Consider the following 21,429-nt stretch of genomic DNA (forward strand, 5'->3'; position numbering starts at 1 on the left):
GGGTGAGGAAGGGTCACCGGCGGATGGAGATGGGGTGACACAGGAAAGAGATTCAGGCAATTTGTCCTTTCCAGGTTACAGTCAGTCATTGAGACGTGTGGTTTCCATTTATAATGCACCACATATACTTTTGCTCATGAAAGCAACATATAATATACGTTAACACCACCGAGGATATCAAACAGCCGGCATTGTTTTTATGAGGCATTTTGAGCCTTCAAGTCAAATGAATACACTTATAATTCATTGGTTTGCATTGATTTAAACTAGGGCTGGGCAAGTTAACTCGTTTTAATCGAGTTCACTCAAGTGATGAGTTAACTTGATTGTTTATCCGCCAATTATTTTCTTTTTTCCTGTTCTGCAGCAGTCAGCAACAGACTTTCACAAAATAAAAGCCTGACTTTCACAATAAAACAATAAATAATCAAACCTGAGTTAACGCGAGATAAAATAATTAATCGAGTTAACTCATCACTTGAGTTAACTCGATTAAACGAGTTAACTTGCCCAGCCCTAATTTAAACAAACGCAGTGATCAGTAGCCTCTGTTCGATACCCCGTTTTTTAAAAATGACGTCCATATTTTCCTCAAACTGTGGCCACTCGTCCCTCCTCCCCTTCCCTCTCCATATGCATTTGTTTTCTTCTCCGTTTTACTGAAAAGAATAAACATCTTGGAAGAGATCTTTTCCCATCGGCCTCTCTCTCCCTTCACCATCTGCCGTTGTGAGAAAAAACTCCTCTCCGGCTTCATTTGCCGAGAGAGGAGCAGCTCTGGGTTTTTGTGGCGTGAAGCGGTCCAGCACATTTCTCGGCGAAACACGACCCTGTTGCCCGCGCCGGGAACAGCAGCCGATCTTTCCAGGGTTTTTGTTTATCATCATTTCACTGATGTCTCCGAATTAACGCCGTAATGACTCACTGATGCTAACTGTGGTGACGAGCTAGACGCCTGGGGGTTACACTTCTGTTTGAGGTGTATAGGCGCCCAAAATGGATTTGCATTCGGTGGCCAGTGGTGCGTTGCCAAGGAAACAAAGAACGCCTGGCACTAATTGGCTGTGGGTTGGTTGCTAGGTGCCGGGTGGAGCTGATAAGCTAGCAAACTTTAAATGATATGAAGCGGGATGATGATGGAAGAGTGGAATAATTGGCTCCGTGGTAAACATATCGGCCATGTCTCAATAACAACTATATCCTATTACCTGCACCCAGTCGTCAGAGGTGACCACCACCTTCTCTCACGCGCTCCGTGTGCGTTTGTGTGTGTCCCTCGTTTGTGTAGTCGTTTGTAGGAGCCTCCTGCTGAGGCACTCGGGAAGAGGCAATGGCATCATTTGCTTTTCATGCTTCACTGCCTTGGTGTGTGTGTGTGTGCGAGCACTTGAGCACACACACACATACGATGATTACGAGAGGAGTCATGAGTTGTGTCTCACTACAGGCTGTGGATGCGCCCATGTAGGTCAATGAAAGTGTTTAGATTGAAGAGTCGGATTGATGAGACATATGAAGCGAGCGTGTTCAAGAATAATATGCAGACAATTGGTGGTTTATTTGTTTCCTTCTGTATCCGCGCCTCTATCCTCGTCCAGCAGCTTCTTTTCACGCCCTCTAAAGGCTTCATTATGCTTCTCCGAATCCGTTACGGACGAACGAACGGACGGATCGGACGGACACTTTTTCATTTATACTTCTACGTGCTGAAAACAATTCTCCGCCAGAACAGTAGGTGGCGCAACTGAAGACAAGCTTGGAGAAGCCTACCTCGCGAGTAATCAGAAGAAGTCCACGCTGTTTATTTACCTACCCCCCACTTCCCTCACACACAGTGTAGCTACGATGGCAACTAAATAAAATAAAGTGACGCCCAGCAGGTCAAAATGCTGATGTAATCGTTTCTTAGCGCAGCGGTTCCCCGGTCTTGTTTCCGAACTGTGTTGCTAATTCCACAGCTTGAAGCTACACGGAGCTAGCTAGCTTCCCTCCCAGCTAGCTTCAACCCCAGCTTCCACACACAGTCAGCAGGGACTCCCGACACTAACTAATACCCAGTGTTTGCTTCTAACCTGACGGTATTGTAGAAACAGTGTCATGATAGAAGTGGAATTAAAGTCTCGACAGCGGGGTTTTTTTGCACTGTTACCACAGTTAGCATGGTTGCTAGCCCGCTAGCGCCGTTTTGAAAGCTCGTTATAACCGTATGTGAACGTGCACACATGCCGTCAGTGCTCTAACGAGCCACCGTCAGCCGGACAACTCCGCTGGCTTAACACACACGTCACATTAATCGTAGAATCGTAGTTGTGTTTGATGTGACACAGGGAAAGAAGCTGGAAGTTTGAGGTCCGGAAATGACGTCGTACGGAAATGACGTCGTAGGGAAATTATGTCGTTCGCGGACCAATCAGAGCCAAGGGCTGTCCGTGGGGTCTCCGAAATAAACACGGACAGTTAGAAAAATCAGAAGTGCACGAAAAGCTCTCCGAGGCGCTCGGAGAGGGCGTTCCACGGCGGATAGGGCGGTCCTATCTGTCCGTGTCCGTCAAAACGGAGAAGCATAAAGGAGCCTTAAGTCCTCCAGCCTCTCTTGGTCTCAGCGCCCTGTCTGCCTGCAGCAGGGATAAAGTCATGCTCCGCCGGCAGAGTGCAGATGCCTCCCTCCCTCGCCGGGCCCTCCCCGTGCCCGCCACTCAGTCACAAGCATATGGGCTCGTCGTTGTGCCAGCGCCCCCCCCCCCCCCCGGAGCACCTGACTCTCGTCTAGTCACGCATGGCGGGCAGTGCGCAGCCACAGCAGCGAGGACAGACACACCTACGCCCACACTAGAACACACACTGCCAACCTTGCATGACGGGCATATCCTTGACTGTCCCCTGATGTTCCCCCCCACCGCGACTCTCACCTCCGACTGTGTGTAATGTGAACTATGTACGTAGACACCCTTCACTGTAGTGCAGACAGTCTAAACAGGGACCGGATGGAGTTACTCCGTCTTTCGCTGCAGGTCGTGACTTAACGGCACAGACAACAAAAGTGCGGCATTGACGCCCTTACGAGTTTAGAGCTTTTAATTCCCATCGGCAGCAGCCGGGCTAAAAATACGTGAACTCGCTGGTATTGTGAGGTAGTTAAGATAAAAGTGTTCACAACATAACGTATGCTCAGATCCCTGCTCCTGCATTAGCACTGCAGTATTTACTCAATAATTTCATCCCAGGGTATTGGAGCAGCGGAAGCAGCCGTTAATCTACTAAATGGGAGCTCCATGATGGCTAATTCAGTTGATGTCCTGCCCCTCTCACCACCTGTGTGTGGCTGCAGTGAAGAGCTCGGCCTGAAAAACACCACAACACCGGTGTGGGACATGAGCATGGACGTCATCATGTCACACTGTGATATTTCATACACCATTACGCAAAAAAAATAAAAGAGACTTCCTCCCTGCCGCTGACATGATCGATAGAAGCTGGTACACACACACACACACACACACACACACACACACACACACACACACACACCTGCTTGCATACAAACAACACTGCGAGTCAGGCTTTGAAACGGGCAGGTAGGAAAATGGTGGTAATTATCGTTAGTTCTTGGTGATTAACCAAGTGGCACACACACACACACACACACAGACACACACACACACTCACACTGATGTGATGCCCTCTGCTGTGTGGCACAAAATGGCGGAGTGTGTGTGTGTCCTAGCAGAGGCTGTGTGTGTAGGAGAGAGATGGGAATGAGGCCAGACAGAGGAGGATGTGAGGACTTGGCTTCAACATCAACTTTGTGTGTGTGTGTGTGTGTGTGTGTGTGTGTGTGTGATAACATTCAGGTGAGAGAGGGAACACTGACGGCCCCAGCCGACTGCTCCACTTCCGTGCCTCCAAGAGACTCACTCATACACACACACACAGACACAGACACACACACACACAGCACGGACATATGTGTAAACACTCAAGTTCATATCTAGACCCACAAACACACAGTGATGTCAGAAAGGGGATGAGAGAGACCGGAAACACAGGAACTGGAAGAATCCCCCCCCCCCCTCCTGCAGGTGGAGGGTGACCTTCACTCCAACTCTCCTCTCCTTCATCTGTCCATCTCTCCCTCCATCTCTCCCTCCCTCCCTGTAGTTCAGCGCTCAGTTGCATGGCAGGTAATTTGCGCGCTATTGGAGATTAAAGTTTAATTAGTGAGCGAGGAGTCATTTGGGTCTGAGTCAGTTGGTTTGAGTGTGTGTGTGTGTGTGTGTGTGTGTGTGTGCGTGAGTGTGTGTATGTGTGTGTGTGCGTGTGTGTGTGTGCGTGCGGTGTGCGTGTGTGTGTGTCTCCCTCCTGTTCGCTCGCTCGCTCACCCCGACACATCAAGGCTCATCACCGAGAGAGAAAGCGAGAGTGGGAGTAGAGGATCCAATTCCTCCTTTCATCAACAAAGAACAAAGGGATGGAGTCTTCCCCCTCTCCTCTTCATCCTCTTCGTGTCTCTCTCTCTCTGTCTTCCTCTTTTTCTTTCTCCTCCTCATCCTCATCCTCCTTCCTCTCCCTCCCTTCAGCTCTCCAGCTCAGTTGGCAGAGTTCCACAGCCATGTTCACACTTCTCTGGTCCCTGGCGAGACTCACACACTCACACGCACACACACACACACACACACAAGCTCACACGCAGACACACTCATCAGCTCCGCCGTCACACTGCGCCGCATGCGGAAAAAGCGAGTGAAGGGGAAGGGAAAGAGAAAGAGAAGAAGCCAACTTTGTCTCTCTTCATCTAGCTGTGAGAAGTGACCGATAGAAGTGTCACCTGAAGTGATAGGTGTGTCAGCCCGAGACAGCATGGCATGATCACTTCTCCTCTTTTTTTCCCTTCTCGCCTCCCTCTCTCCATCATTCGATTCGACACAGCCGGCTGGTCTCTCCCTCAATCTGTTCCTCCCTTCCGCCAGTCTGTTTTTGTCTCCCCACAAAGTGTTGTAACTTTGTCATCTGTCTCTCCCTTCTTTGGTTGTTGTTTTTTTTTGGTCGTTGTTTTTGTACTATTCTTGGTCTTAATCATGTGGACATCAAACGTGCCATATGGCGCCCAAACACACACACACACACACACACACACACACACACTGGCGTCTTGAGAGTTGTGTTTGCTAATGACGAGGGAGTCTGCATCCCAGCACCGCTGTTATTCCACCGGCTCGAGACACTAACGCAAATCAATAGGCAGCACGGCCCAGCGATAACGATCTCCGCTTCTCCTCTCCTCCTTTCCCGCATCTCTCCATTCGTACCAGTGCACCCCCCCACCCCCACCATCTGCCTTGATCTCGTGGCTTCAATCTATCTATTGCTCCTTCTCCCTCCTCCCACTCTTCCTCCGTCTCTACGCCCTCGATATCTCACATCCCTCCCTCCCTCTCTCCTCCTCCTCTTCTCTCTCTGCATCTACATCTCGCCTCCTGTCTTTTGCCGCCCTCACCTCCCTTGATCTCGCAGCATCACTCCCTCACTTTTGCTCCTTGTCGCCTCGCTTCTTCTCTTCCGCATCCCCCCCCTTCACATCTCGCCACTTACCTCTCCTCCTCCCTCCCACTGTCTCTCCTCTGTTCTTCACCCGCTCCCTCTCCTCGTTACTAATTTTGCCCTCTCCCCTCCCGTCACTCCCCTTTCTCTCACCTACCCCCCCCCCCCTCACTGGTCTTCCATTTCATCCCAGTCTCCCCCTCATCTGCTCTTTCCTCTCCGATGCCTCTGCCCTCCAGTCGCTCCCCCATCTCTCTCTCTCACACACACACACACACCGTCTATTCTCATCTTCCGTCCTTCTTGTGCTCTTTTCAAACCTGTTGGGTCAAATGTCCTCTTCCCCTCACTCTCTCTCCTTGTCGCCCTCCTCTCATTTCACTTATCTGCCATCGGTGTATCGGTGGCTCGCCTCCTTTTAGTGTCCGTCTGTCTGGGCCTGCAGATGGAGGAGAGTATTCCCCAGTCTGGCTCTCAGGTAACAGAGGAGAGTAGTGGGAGCGAGTTAAGGGAAGGAGAGGAGAGGAGATGGGGGGGAGAAGTCCATCAAGGACACCTTCTGGGAAGAGGCTAAGAGGCACAACGACACACATGATACTGTCGTGTAGAACTGGAAGAAAACAGTTACAAACACATACAATCGCAAAAGAACATTGAGTATTGAGCTTTAATTCTGATTCTGGGCAAAAGAGAGACAGGATGTGAAGATAATGTGAAAGGTGAAAGGGACAGGTGCATCCTGGTGCCATAATATTAATAACAATAATGTAGGTTGATGCAACATTGTTTGGTCTAATTCAGTCACTCTCTCTCTCTCTCTCTCTCTCTCTCTCTCTCTCTCTCTCTCTCTCTCTCTCTCTCTCTCTCTCCCTCTCTCCCTCTCTCCAACACACAGTTGCCTGAATTTGCGTCAAAGAAATAAAACCCTCCCCCTGGTTTGGTTCTCGGAGGCTTCACTCAGTCGAGTCTGGACACACAGACACGACAGTTGTATTTTTAGATTCAGTGTGACTTACTCTTCCCGCAGATATCCCGATTCCATGCGAATAAACGTCCAGAAACTCCGGGAAATCAGCTAAAATGCCTTTAGCTTGGAACAGTGGGAGGAAGTGGAGATGTGTCCTTCATCTTTATTAACATCTTTATGTTGTGTATCAACCACATACAAACAAAACAAACATGCCCGGGACCTTTATGGCTTCATCAGTGAACCTATTTGATTATTATAAACGCCGTACAAAAAACATCACGACACACGGCATAGTTGGATTCATATACGCTCTGAAAAATAATCACTTTATTGCTCAAAACGCCTTCATTCTAACAGCACAAACAAAAAGATGAAAGACATATGTTCATTCGTATTTATGGACACACAAGCTGCAGAAGACTTCTGAGGCTGCTCATCGCCACTGCTGATCTCTCCTTCAGGCTATGAAATGTGCCAGACCAAAGAGCTGCCTGCCCAGGTCTGACCTAAGACAAGGTCACACACACACACACACACAAACACACACACACACACACACACACACACACACACACACACACAGGCCCTGCCAGCAGCTGCACTGTGTATGGAAGAAAGTGTATGGAAGATAGAGGACAGTGTAAACAAGGTACAGCTTAGAGGACACAGAGAAGGAGAACAGGGAGGATGAGGTGTGTTTGTGTGTGTGTGTGTGTGTGTGTGTGTGTGTGTGTGTGTGTGTGTGTGTGTGTGTGTGTGTGTGTGTGTGTGTGTGTGTGTGTGTCGCGTGTGTGTGTGTTGGAGAGAGACAGCAGGAGTGATACAGCATCATCAATTAGACGAACCAAAGTGGCACGAAACGGGAGCAGGTGCAAATCAGTGTGTGTGTGTGTGTGTGTGTGTGTGTCTGTGTGTGTGTGTGTGTGTGTGTGTGTGTGTGTGTGTGTGTCTGCGTGTGTGTGCGTGTGTGTGCGTGGGAGTCTTTGTACGTTTGCACACGTGTGAGTATCCTTGTGTACGTGTAAATGAGTAGAGGGATTGAATACATGGGAGCGGAACACACAATGAGCCCCAGCAGGGATGTCACTGCTCAAACACAGCTCCCTGTGCTTCAGTGGAGTCCTCCACCCCATTACCTGGAGAAGGGGGGATGTGTGTGTGTGTGTGTGTGTGTGTGTGTGTGTGTGTGTGTGTGTGTGTGTGTGTGTGTGTGTGTGTGTGTGTGTGTGTGTGTGTGTGTGTGTGTGTGTGTGTGTCTGTGTGTGTATGAGGCAGGAAGACGTGCTGTGCTAGACCAAACCAAAATGGGTCACTGCGAGATACGAGCCGCTTTCACATCTGTTTCCTTGCGGCTTTGTTGGAGAACGGCAGGTGCCACACGTCTCCGCATCTGCCTCCGAAAATAAGCGGTGGGATTGATTTCCAGTCCGCGGTGTAAACGAGAACTCACCAGACACACTCGGTTCTGACTGCTCTCGCGCTCGTCTTCCTCTCTCGTCCCATCCTCCTCCTGCATCATTTCTTTCTAGTGCTCCACACTCTCCCTCGCTGCAGGATTCTGACGGAATACCAAGTAGCTCGGCGCCCACTTTACAGGACCCCAACCCCCCCCCCCCCGTGTGTATGCATGTGTGTGTGTGTGTGTGTGTGGATATGTGTGTGTGTGTTGTGTATGTGTAAATGAGAGAAACCTGTGGAGAGAAACCAAGAAAAAGTGTGTGGGCCTGGTCGAGGTTATCAATGCGATGGGAACATGAACCCACAGAGCATCTCTTTGTTCTTCTTCTTCCATGTCTGTGTGCTTCACTCCCTCTTCACCTCCGGAAGGTTAGCTGGAGTCCAACATTGCCCTTACACACACATATGTGCACACACATAGACTACACACACACAGACACACACTGCGGGGGCGTTGCAGGCAGTCAGGCTTGATCATGAGAGCTCTCATCCCTCACAGACGCACAAACACACTCACGCTAACTGTTGCACGTATGAGCAAACGCTTGCACAAGCAGAAAGTGATTCATGTTTGTGGTCACCTGTAACTACACACAGACTCCGACACACACACACACACACACACAAGCGCACGGATGCATATCAGGTAACGAGCAATCAGGTTTCATCTTTCTGATTCTCCCGCCCCCGGGTATCCACGACAACCTACGCCCGGAGACAAACACAACCTATGGGGTCTTGATTACGAGCGTGTGCGCATCTTGTCAATTTGTCTCTCTCTCTCTCTCCTCTCTCCGTCCCCACCCGTCTCGTCACTCCGTTACCATGTCAACAAAGCCAGGTTTAGTCCTTCAAAGGGCAACGCTCGCAGCTGTCCACTGGAGGTGACCGCACGGAGAGACGGAGGGGAGGGACGGGAGGGAGGGAAGATAGATGGAAGGTGAGATAGAGGAGGGATGTGGGGGGGCAGAAGGAGGGAGGGATGAATGATTTTTTTGGTGTCAAGGCGGAAAAAGAGATGTTCCAAGAAATAGGTGGAGAGGATTTGCCCTTTCATACAAAGTTATACCATCAAACGGCTCTAAAGTGATATATGCAGATGAAGGAGATTTGAATCTTGTCGCTCAAACACAAGCTGACGATTCGAGTCTGAGGTTGTGAGTCGCTGGAAACATCCACGCTCTCTTTCCTTCTCCTTTCTGTGTGGCACAAAACCGATCAATGAATATGTAGCTTTCACAGACGGGGTGAGGAAAAAGAAATCCTCCACGCGTGCGTTTTCAAAACAATACACGAGCTGCTGGTTTGGTATTCACACGAACATCGAGATTTCTTTTTCCTTTTGGTCCCAGGACCCGACACCGAACGACGTTCAGCTGCACGCTCCTGCAAATACCTCCCGAAATGTCATCAATCAGTTTGGATTAATGGCGTTCTGCTTCGATTTCCACGCAGCTTAAACGCGGCGTCGCACGCATACGATTCGCCTCATCTGCATCGTAATCAAACTGAGAGCGATTTTTTTTCGGATTATGTAAAGTTGGCTTTTATTTTGAAAAGACACGGAGTCAATAGACATAATTAACTAACCACCGTGTGATTCCTCTCATCCGTGCTTGTGTTCATGTTGCTTGTGTGTGTGTGTGTGTGTGTGTGTGTGACACTTTCCAGCATGCGCCCACCGTATAAACCACTGGGTGTTGTGTGTCTCCTTTTGCTTCAAATACACCCCCCCCACCCCACCCCACCCCAAGCCACATGCATACTCCAGGTTTTTCACTTGACTGAGTGGCTCTGCCGTTGCCATGGTGACTGTAGATCCCGTTTTTTTTTTTTCTTTGTTTGTTGTTTTGATGGGAGAACACGTCCCAGTGTGAAGCTGTTGTTCTCTGAAAGGTCACTGGGCATCAGCGACCTGTCAGGAGGGCAACACACCGTCCGGTCTAGCCTTCCCTAATTAATCGAATTTCACCTATTTTTATTTTCATCCCAGAGACAGAGACGGAGAGAGAGAGAGAGATAGGATCTCATTCAACAGAAGAGAGGGATAACATCCCCCCTGCGTCCTGCTTTCAGAGCCAAATAGGAATTCTAAACCCGAAACCGCAGAGCAGATAAATGTAATGGCTGATGCACGTCTCTCTCACTCACAGACCGACACGGACATCTGCCTTGCTCCCTCCCTCTCTGACCTTTATTTATTCTTTCATGCTGAAGCTGCAGCAGCAGTGAGTGTATGTGTGTGTGTCTGTGTGTGTGTCTGTGTGTGCGTCTGTTTTCTTCAGTCAAGAGTTCCCTCTCCTCTTCTGCCAGGTTCCTGAATTTGACTAACGTCGTTTTTGAGTGTGTGGTCGGTTTTCATGATTTTGTGTGTTGCACGCAGACGAGAGTCTCATCTTCATCAGAGATGAAATAGACAGCCGTGTCTGTGAATACCGATGAGTCATCCTGAACCCTAGAGACGAGACAGCACCTCACACACACACACACACACACACACACACACCATTAACTGGCCTCCCTCACAGAACCAGAATGATCTCTCAGATCGACCAGGACGAGGCTCAGTTTCCTCATTTTTAGATGCTATTGAGCCGTTCCCGCTTCAAAGCTCAGTCAGATCCCTTCCAACAAAGACAGGTCTGCACCTAATCAATGGAACCAGAGGATTTGGTCGGAAAAAACACAGAGCTTGGTTCATTTTCATTCACATTCATTTTGGCAGTATTGCTAAACTGTGATGTATCACCATGAGTTGGACCGAAGCAGGAAAATTAACAGATGGAAACGACGGATGGCCAAAAAAACAAAAGAGTCAGGATGAGATCTCAGTTTCTCAGAAATGAATGACACCATCTTGAGAAAAAAACAATTATGACCAACTCAACATCCTGGATGTTCTTCCTCACTGTCGTCCTTCCAATCCAGTTTGTTTGCCACCTGCCCAGTAGCCTCAAAGTGTTGCGTGTCCATCTCCCATGTCTGTCCGTCTGCCAGTGTCAATAGCAGGTCTCCGCCCCCCCCCCCCCCCCCTCTGTCTCTTCATATAACCTATGTGACTGGCTGCCGGTGACCCCTCGTGACCTCCAGCTGTGTGTCATGACAACGGGACACTGACAAATGTCAGAGCACATATTGGCTTCCTCCGTCTCCTAAGCCTTCCCCTTGGGTAGGAACCCACCCACACAGCCACGGCCAGACACAGCGGAGGAGAGAAGGAGGAGAGAGAGAGAGAGAGAGAGAGAGAGAGAGAGAGAGAGGGAAGATGTGTTCCCGCCCTGTCCATCTGTCTGTCCGTCCGTCCAGTGTGTTGAACCTGCGGTTATCAAGTAAAAGGGCACAGTGTCCGCTGAGAGGAGAGGATACAGAGAGGCGATCTGAATCCTCTCCGAGCCCGGGTGAAGTGTGTGTAATTAGAAAGGGGGAAAGCAGTGTGCTGATTGGGACCAGTGGCGGGGGGGGGTGCTGTGTTATTTTGGATCGTGCTGTGTTAAGCAGGGTGTTAAAGGCAGATGTGTTAGACAGTGTGTGTGTGTGTGTGTGTGTGTGTGTGTGTGTGTGTGTGTGTGTCTGTGTGGCGAGGAGGGGTGGGAGGTTATTTTTGTGCGCTCTGTCGGGTTGTCGAGGAGCATGTGAGCCGAGCTGTTGGTGTCTGCGGCGCTGGTTCCGTGTTGTGATGATTCCGGGTGATGGCGGCGGCGGTGGTAAAGTGGGGCTGTTTGTGAATATGTGTGATGGGTGAGTGTGAATGTGTGTGTGTGTGTGTGTGTGTGTGTTTCCTCCCAGGCCGCTACACCTCCCCAGCACACTGCCTCTGCATGCATAATTAACCAGGATGACTGGGGAGGTAAACACACAGGGAGACGTTCCATCCTTCCACTCCATATGCCTCCATTTATGTGTGTGTCTGTCGATGGATGTGTGAGGGCGTGGGGTTCTGTGCGTGTGCGTGTTCACATATTTACATGTGTGTGTATGTGTGTGTGTGTGTGTTTGTGTCGGATAGACACAGTGCAGGGAAAAGATTTGAAGTGAAAGTGCTTCAGAGCCAGAGTTGATGGAATGAGAGGGCTGTCTGTTTTTCTCTTTGTGTGCGTGTGCGTGTGTGTGTGCATGTGTGTGCGTGTGCGTGTGTGTGTGTGTGCGTGTGTGTATCTGTAGAAGGGAAAGAAAGAAGATAAATCCCATCTCAAGCTGCCTCTGAAGATGATGCGATGAAAGAGAGGGAGAGAGGATAAAAAAAGAATGAAGGGGGGGACTGTAACCAGTCGCAGCTCAGCGCATTATGAACCATCCAGCGGAACAATCAGATTCACCCTCCTCTTCCTCCTTCGCCCTCCCCTCCCTCCCTCCCTTCCTCCCTCCCTCCACTCTCCTCTCCTCTCCTCCTGTCCTTACTTCCTGATAATATATTATTTTTACAGACAGGATCGGAAAATACCCACATGGGTTCATTTTTTAAAAGCATTTAAAGAGACCCACATGAGCACACAAACGTCCGAATTGCGTTGTCAGATTAAGGTTTACGTATCTGCGGTGACGATGAAGGTGGTTATGAGAGGAAGCTGCTTTGATGAGGTTTGAAGTGGGCAGAACCCGAGGTAATCAATCACCCGCCGAGCAGCTCACGTTCGTCTGTGGAGGTGACGAGTTCTGCTAATTACGGACCCGTCTGCCTCGGAAGCTCGTGCACAACTTGCCATTTTGCATGCACGTGCGCGTGTGTGTGTTACCTGCACGTGTGTGTGTGTGTGTGTGCGGTGATTGCTACAGCTCATATTTCCCAAGAGCCCATGGTTGTAAAGCCCACTCAGTAAATCATCTATCCACCTCTGTCTTCTGCATCCCCTTCTCCTCATCCTCCTCCTCTTCACCCTTATCATTTCATCACTCTTTGCCCCCCCCACACTCTCCCTCTCCTCCCGTCAGACCCCCGAACGCCTTGTTGTCGTTCCGCATCCGTCGCCGCTCTCCTCTCTCCAGAGAGCAGGATTTGTGAGTTAAAAAAGAAAGAGAGAGACGGGATGAGGATGATGAGGAGGAGAAAAAATGAAGAGATGAGAGATAAGAAGAAAGAGAGGAAGAAAAACAAACTTGTAACCCAAGCTGAGCAAGGCACGGACAACGTGGGCGTCTCCTGCATGGACGCAAATGACAGACAGTATAAGCGATGTGTGCGTTTCTCCATCATCCCCCTTTCTCTGTGCCCGGGCAGCAAAATCAATGCAAGCGCTATCTAGTAAACAGACAGAGAGACAGACAGATCACCAGAGAGGATTTGGCGATCTCAGCATGTATCCTTCGTCCTCTCTCCTCTCTGACCCCTAGCAAGGGAAGGGAGCAGCGCCATGTGACGTGGTGCATCAACAAACACACCACTTGGCCAAACCCACACAATTTCTAGGGCCCTCAGTGCAGGATAGGAGCGAAAGGAAGAGATGCAGTGTGATGGTGGAGAGGAGACGTGATCAGAATGTAGACCCCACTCGTACAAACACACACATGCATGTTTGGGGTAAAGACAGAAGGATCAGTGAAGGAAATTGATTGGGGAGAAGGCTTTTTATTGTTTGTTTGCTTTGTTTTTAGTGAGAGACACGCAGACAGGGAAAAATCCAATTAATTATTCTTCAGAAAAGGCTATTGTGAAGACAAGTGGAAACACACACACACACACACAGACACACACACACACACACAGAAATACAGATAAACACATGGCATCACCAAACTGGATCCCAGCAGCGATGTGTACCTCAGTCCGTTCTCTCTGCTCGGCTGAGCTCGGCCAGCTTGGCCTGGCTTGTCTTCTATAAGCATCTTATTCAGGTCATTGTGTAAACAAGTATCCTCTAATTCATACACACACACGCACGCACACACAACGCAACGGAACGCATCATTGTAGGGTGAGGCACAAGTAGGATAGGAGATGGGAAGGTAGGAGGGAGGACAGGGGGTCTCCAGGGGAATGTATAGGTTTGGTGTGTGTGTGTGTGTGCGTGTGCTGTGCGTGTGCGTGTGTGTGCGTGTGTGTGTGTGTGTGTGTGTGTGTGTGTGTGTGTGTGTGTGTGTGCGTGTATTTAAGGGACTGCCAAAAGCTGTGAACCTGCATACATAAACACAAATACACCTACTCTCTCTCTCTCCCTCCATCGCTCTCTCTCTGTCGCTTTCTCTCTCTCTCTCACTGTCTCTCTCACACACACACACACACACACACACACACACCATGTGTTTCAGAGATGAATAATGCTACTGTGCGTCTGGTGGGATGCACCGCTGTCCCTGGGGCGGGTTGAATGCCGGGATATTGTGCTGGAACTGGCTGACACACACACACACACACACACACACACACACACACACACACACACACTCACAGGCTCAGCGCTCTGTCTCCAGGTGACTCTATTCCTTTTATAGAGCAAGAGCAGGCTCCACCCCTCCTCTTCTTCCTCATTTTTTGTATGAATGCATAAACACACACACACAAACACACTTTTATGACATCCTGCGGTACACATGCACCCAACACACACTGTAACACACTTCCCCTTGGAGGAAATTGGAGTTTGCATCCGTGCTGGAGAAACAGAGAGGAGGGAAAAGAGAAACAAGGCTGAGTTCAACCTTTTATGAAACACAGCATCAAAAACAGTATGTTGTTTAGGTAATACATTTTGATATGGTGGCACAGAGGCTCTGTAGAAGTGTTTTGCGACGTGGTCCCCGGGTACCTGCAGTTTGCCTTTCACACCAGCACCACACAGCGGGAGGTTCTCTGCAGCCGGGAGCAGGAAGTGACGTGTCGACTCTCGCTGCCGAGATCACGTGATCATGTTTACAACACCCCGTCGTCAGCTCTCATCACCAAGAAAACCTCTCGACATCTTCTCCGTGTGTGTGTCACAGCTTTTTCACCGGGGGATATTTTTTGTATTTTTTGTATTTGTGCGTCTGTCACTTGTTAGAAGCGTCATCGACCCCCGGTGAACACAGCGGGGGACCCCCTGCTGTGTTCTTGCGTCAGCTTCTCCTGGATTTCTACGGACTTTATACTGGGAGGCCAGGCAGATAGAGTCTGTAGAAAGTACGGAGCTTCTCACTCGGACATTTGCGTTCACACATGCAACTCCTCCAGGGAGAAGACCGGTTCAGACTTAGAGCGAGTGGTATGACCCAACATGGCTGCTCCTCAGACATCATCTCACTGCTGGGCCCTGTAGCCAGTGAACGTTTGGCTCAACCAACATAATCACACACACACACAACCGAGTCACCCTACAACGTTGCTCAAGCACAAACACACGCACACACACAGAGGTAAACAAGTTTTATGATGTATTATTTATTTATTCCATATAATTAAGTAGCCATACACCCCTCTCTCTTTGCACTCGCTCTTTGCTCTCTCTCTTTGCTCTCTCTCTCTCTCTCTCTATATCCCGGACCTGTCAATCTGAGCACCAGAGACTGCATCAAATGCCTGCCCCTCCATCTTGAGTGACTGAAAAATCCGGAAGGCTGGAGTATTGTGGGGCCATTTTCCATACATACAAAAGAAGAAAACACACATAAACACAGGACGAGAGAAATCAACAATCAGTGCTGTGAGCAATATAAAACACAGCCACTGCTGTGATATTAAACTGCTTTTGATTTTTTTTCTGTTCATATAATACATGGGATCTAAACACACACCTGTGTGTGATCAAAAGTTTGTGTGAGTGAGTGTGAAAATCTAATTTTCGATTCTCAGTGAAGGGGAGAGTTTGCCTTTGACTCCTGGCTGAATGTTAAAGTTGAATTAGACATTGAATAGGAAATGAGAACATGCAGAATGGATAAACCAGAAGCTCACAATTTTTCCCTCTTTTCTCTCACCCCCCCCCCCCCCCCTCCCTCCCTGCCTCCAGAACCCCTAACCCCCCTTCCCCCTTTCCCATCTCACCTCCCCCTCCCTGCTCTGGCTACAGACGGAGAGATGCAGTCCTTCCGTGAGCGCAGCGGTGGTTACCACAGCAACCAACCCTGCTACCAGCAGGAGCCCCATGAATTATCCCGCCTGGAGACCTACAGGCAACATCCGCATCATCCCCACCCCCAGCACCCACACCCAGGCCCCGGTCCACATCCAGGTCCAGGACCAGCGCTCACCAGGACAGGCTATGAGCCTCATTCGTTGACAAACCCCACAAGCATGCCTCCAGTTGCAGGACCAGGAACCGGAGTAGGACCCAAGGACTGTTACAGCCAGCAAGCCTATGCTGGTTACCCAGGAAATGGTGGAGGGAATGGGAGTGGAAATGGGGGCTCAGCATCCACGCAGGCAAAGAAATCCTACAGAGGAAGCAAAGTGCCCGCACCAAATCCCAGCCAGCACCTGCAGGGCCCTGGGGGCTATGGTACCCACATGGGTACTGGGAACTATTCAGCTCAGTATATGAGCGAGGGCCACCTCCAGCAGAAATGGGATGACCCAGCTCAATTAACTCAGTATGAGCAGGAGTTGGTGGGACGTATGGAGGCTAGTGGTACCCCCACACCTGGCCCCTCCCAATACCTGGACCAGAACATCTTGGGCCATACCCAGACCCAGTGCCACCAGCCGTCCGCCCCTGCCTATACCAGCCCCCACCACCAGTCCCACCCGGCAAACCCCGCCCCCTCAGCGCTCATGTATTCCCAGAGTCACCTGCACTACACCCAGCACTCACCTTCTCCGTCACCATACATGGAAAAGTGTAGCCCTATGCCCCACTGTTACAAGGGTTACAACATACCCCCAAATTCCCAGTATGGCAGACAAATGAGCAGCCACAGCAATCTGAAGCAGGGAGGTTACAGGTCAGCCCAGAACAGTTATAGCTACCCGCAGGCGCCCTCCAGAGGATATGAGCAGCAGACTCCTTTACAGACAATGGCAAACCCACAGGAGCCCCACCCCAAATACCAACACTACAGCCAACCCCAACAGAACTACTGTCTCTCAGAGCTGTCGGTCAGATCACCAGAACAGTATTATCAGACTTGTAGCCCCTCTTCCAGTCACTCCCCCGCCCGCTCTGTCGGACGTTCCCCCTCATACAGCTCCACCCCTTCACCACTAATGACCAATCCCGAGTCGTTTCAATATGGCCAACCTCCAATGACTCCTGGGGCGGCCTCTTCCTCGTCATCCTCTTCAGCTGGCATGCAGGAGCAAGCCAGCGCCAACACCATGTTGATGCCCCCTCGCTCGCACCCCTCACCCAACGTGACCCATGCGGCCTCGCACAACTATACTTCCACACCGCAGGTTCCCACCATGAAAGAGCGCTTCTCAGAGAAACTGCTCTCGAACCCCAGCTTGTGGAGCCTGAATGCCCTCACCTCTCAGGTAGAAAACATCTCTAATAATGTCCAGCAGCTGCTGCTTTCCGAGGCAATGGTGGCCAACAAAAAAGGCAGTAAGCGCAACAGTGGAGGGAGCAACAGCAGCGCTGGTAGTGGAGCATCCTCCAAAAAGGGTGAGGAGTACAAAAGTCCTCCATATCCAGATGGTGGTGGGGGTGTTGTTGGAGGCCCCATGCAGGACCCATACTCTACCCCACAGCACCAACCAATGCCCATGGAACTACATGAGGGAGGCTACTCTAGCAGTAGCGATGAACAACTGGAGAGGGGCTACTACTACTGTGGCCAGGGCCGAAGTCCTGCACAGGCCCCTAACAACACACACCTCTGCTTGGACACCACCTCTTCATGCTCCATGACATCTCCAGATGATATGTCCACCAGGTCTGGGGACTCAGGTCTGCACAACCTTACACCTGATGCTACCAGGTGCCAGTCAGGTCAGGGAGGAGATGGCATGAGTACCCCAGCAAAGAGCATTGGTGACGAGAGGTCTCCTACAAGCATTACGATCCCAAGTCCAATGAAACAAGAAAGTGACTCTCCTTTAGATATACAGCATAACAACGAGCCTGTCAAAGAGAACTTTGAAGAATCGGCCTGGACAGAGAAATCAGCCGACAAAGAGGAGGTGACAACAGAAAAAACTCCTGACTGTGACATAGATTTAGACACAACTATATCAACAGAGAAACTGGAGCAATGGAGAGATACAGAGAAATGCCCCTCTCTCTATAGCAAAGTAAACAAGGAGGTGACAGAAAAAAGCTACTGCTATGAGGAGACAGTGTACCAAGGGGTCCAGAGCAAATATGACCCTGATGCAAGAGACTTAGTTGAACAGTCCCCGGCAGCTCTTTCTGATTCAAGCCACAAAGAACACTTTGGCCAAGAAATGAAATCAGAGGCATTCAAATCTGAGTCTCCAACCGCTTCTGAGAGCTCAGTGAAAACACTGCCTTTCATTTCTGGAGGTGACCTTGAACAGGATCAATATTCCACAGAGAAAGAGGATAGCTCAGAGAACACCTCTCCAACCCCCCAAGTCGAGGCTTTGGATGAGAGCAATGCAGACAAGAAAGAGAGCAGAGATGAGGAGGAGGAGGAGGAGGAGGAGGAGGAGGAAGAGGAGGAGGAGGAGGAGGAGGATAGGGAGGAGGATAGGGAGGCCGATGAAGAAGATGAAGAAGAAGACGATGAAATACAGCAAAGAGTGCAACATGCTCTTTTCTCTCCTCTGTCTGCAGAGGTTAGGGAGGAACTTGAGGAGGAGGAGGAGGAGGAAGTAAGGAAGTCAACAACTGAGGAGCAAATTAATAATAGAGATGGGCCAGAGAAGCCTCCTGCAGACCTGCACACTGACAATGAGTTTACAGGGACACCAGCCCATCCAAATGCAGCAGCAGTAACAGCAGCAGCAGACGCTTCTGCAAGGGAGTCGGCCATTGGTGACACTGCTCCTCAGCCCTATTCTGCGATGCCTGTCTTCTCAGCACTTAATGAAAAGGCAACACCTCCAGCTCAGACCAGAGATCATATTGATCACAGTGATGCTAAAGTGCTGGAGCCAGACTCTCCTCAGCTTCCAGGGAAGTCAATACTTCCCTCACCCCCTTCTTGGGCAGACACTCCACCCTCCCCGAAAAAAGGTGATGAGGACATGGAGCCAGGCATCAGCTGCGCCAGTGCTGTGACCCCCTCGGCCAACCCAGAGCCCATGGCCCCATCTGCTGAGCCGAGGGCGTTTGGACGTAAGCATGTCAGGGGCAGAAGAAGAATCGTGCATTCAGGTGTGGGAATCAGGCGACAGCTCAGCATGGAGAGGGAGAGGGAGGAGGAAGGAGCCCCCTCACCTACGCAGAAATCCTGCATGTCTCCAGGCAAAACAGTGCTGTTCTCAGATCAAATGGACCTTGTTCATCAGGAATCTATTATGAGACAGACTCCAAAAATGCTGACTGATGGTTTTCGTTCAAGAATGTGCACTCGTTCATTCAATGCACCAGACTTGCCTCCCAAAGTCGAGCCTAACGTGAAGAGAAAACCAGGCCCGAAGCCAGGTTCGAAGCCTGGGCCAAAACCAGGGCCCAAACCAGGAGCAAAGCCAGGTCCAAAACCAGGGCCTAAACATGGGCTAAAGCCTGGAGCAAAACCTGGACCTAAACCAGGTCCTAAACCAGGACCAAAACCTGTGCCAAATGAACTGGAGCTGCCCCTGAAAACTGAGACTCTTATGAAACAAAAACCAGGACCCAAACCAGGTTCAAAACCTGGCTCAAAACCAGCTCTAAAGCCAGCTGCCAAACCCGGACCTAAACCCGTACCTAAGCCTACAGATGTTTTGCCCATCACTGACACAGCAATCATCAAGGCCCCTGTGGGTCGTCCAAAAGGCTCAGTTACAAAAGCAAAGCATGTAAAACAAGAAGAAACAACTCAACCATTGACAGGACTTCAAAGCAGGGGCAGAAAGAGCCTTAAAGCTACAATATCACAAGTAAACCAGGAGGAGAAACAAGCTACGTGTGAGGTAAAGGCACCAGAAAAGGAAGGTAAGAACATGGTGTTGAGATCCAGAAAACCCTCACAAGATAAACTGTCAAAAGAAAAGGAAAAAATCATAGGGGAAGATATCCTGTCCCACACATTACCAGAAGTTAAAACCAGTGATGTTTCTCCAAAAGTAGAAGAGGCTGTAACTGTGGAACAAACTCGTACTCCTATTACCAATGCAGTTAAAAATACAGATGCACCAGCAGACCCACCTGCACCGCTGGCCTCACCAGTCCCAGCTGAGCAATCTGAAGAAAAGACATCGCTTCCACTAAAACGGGAACCTAGCACAGAGCTTTCTACACCAACAGCAAAGAAGAAGAGGGGTCCAAAGCCCAAACCAAAACCTTTGCCATTTCAACCCCCCGTGGTGGAGCAAAACTTATCTACACCTAAAGATAAGGCCGTCCGGGCCACCAAACGAAAGCGAGGGCCGCCCAAGAAACCCATTGTGGTAACTCCCTCAACCAAAGACACTCCTAACATCAGTGAACCTGAGATTACTAGTGATGTGCCTGTGGTGCCGCCTCAGTGTCCCACTAAAACAAAAGTTCTTCCACCAAGAAAAGGTAGGGGACAGAAATATGAAGCCATGGTGCAGAAAATAACATCTCCAAGCTCGAAGAAACACCTTCCAATTCCCCAGATAGACAGTCACCTAACTGATGATGTAACAGCTAAGGCTTTGTCTCAACATGTCTTAAAGGAAGGTGACACGTCTGTGCTCATAAAAGGCACTGAGACGACAGAGGGAGAGGTGAAAAACATAGAGTCTAGACAAGAAGAGGTAAAACAACACCAAGGGGCAGTGAGAAAAGAGGAGGTGACCCGAGAAAGGGAAACGCATGAGGCGAGTCAAGTAGCATCAACACCAGATAAGGTGAGTCAAGGGCTGGAAGAGGAGGTTGTAAATAAGCAGATTGCAAGTCAGAAAAACATTAAATCCGAGATACAACTGGATGATGGAGCTGACCAGGTTTGGAGCTTAATGGATGTCCCAGTGGAAGTCAAGGCTGCAGGAGAGTGGCAGACTTCAGAAGGTGTTTCTACTGCTGTTACTAAATCATCCAGAACTAAAAGGAAGAGATGGGCTATGGTGGAGAGTACAGATGCGTCTATAGTAGCCTTGGAAGCAGGGAGCCTGATAGTAACAACACCACGGCTAGCCAAGCAGCGGGCCATCAAAAACAATCATGAGATGCATCTAAAACAGAGGAGAAAGAAGAGAAAGGTTCAAACTCCTCTGGAAGAAGTGGAGCCAGTTGAGGAGACGAGTATAGAAACAACTGAACAACAACTGGAGAGGGTAGAAGAGAAGGCATCGCCTGTAGAGTCCACACTGCCTGTGCCAATCTCCTTAGATGAGATCACAGAACCCCCGAAGGTGAACAGCACAGAACTCATCCAGAAACCCAGGAGAGGGAGAAAACCATCAGCAAACCCATCCAAGAGGAAACGAGGCAAAACCTTATCGGAGCAGATTCCTGGCCTTCCAGTGAAGGTCCACAAAA

General features: G+C 49.9%; 1 protein-coding gene across 1 annotated transcript in view; it reads left to right on the forward strand.

Moving 5' to 3' along the window:
• Positions 1-15,953: 15,953 nt before the first annotated feature.
• The window catches only part of LOC133023701 (retinoic acid-induced protein 1), a 10,283-nt gene continuing 4,807 nt past the window's right edge, over positions 15,954-21,429 (forward strand). Inside the window, exon 1 of the mRNA XM_061090772.1 lies at positions 15,954-21,429. This exon is cut by the window's right edge and continues 1,025 nt beyond it. Within this exon, the coding sequence (XP_060946755.1) occupies positions 15,954-21,429 (5,476 nt within the window).

Source organism: Limanda limanda, chromosome 17 (genome assembly GCF_963576545.1).
Source record: "Limanda limanda chromosome 17, fLimLim1.1, whole genome shotgun sequence".
NCBI lineage: Eukaryota > Metazoa > Chordata > Actinopteri > Pleuronectiformes > Pleuronectidae > Limanda > Limanda limanda.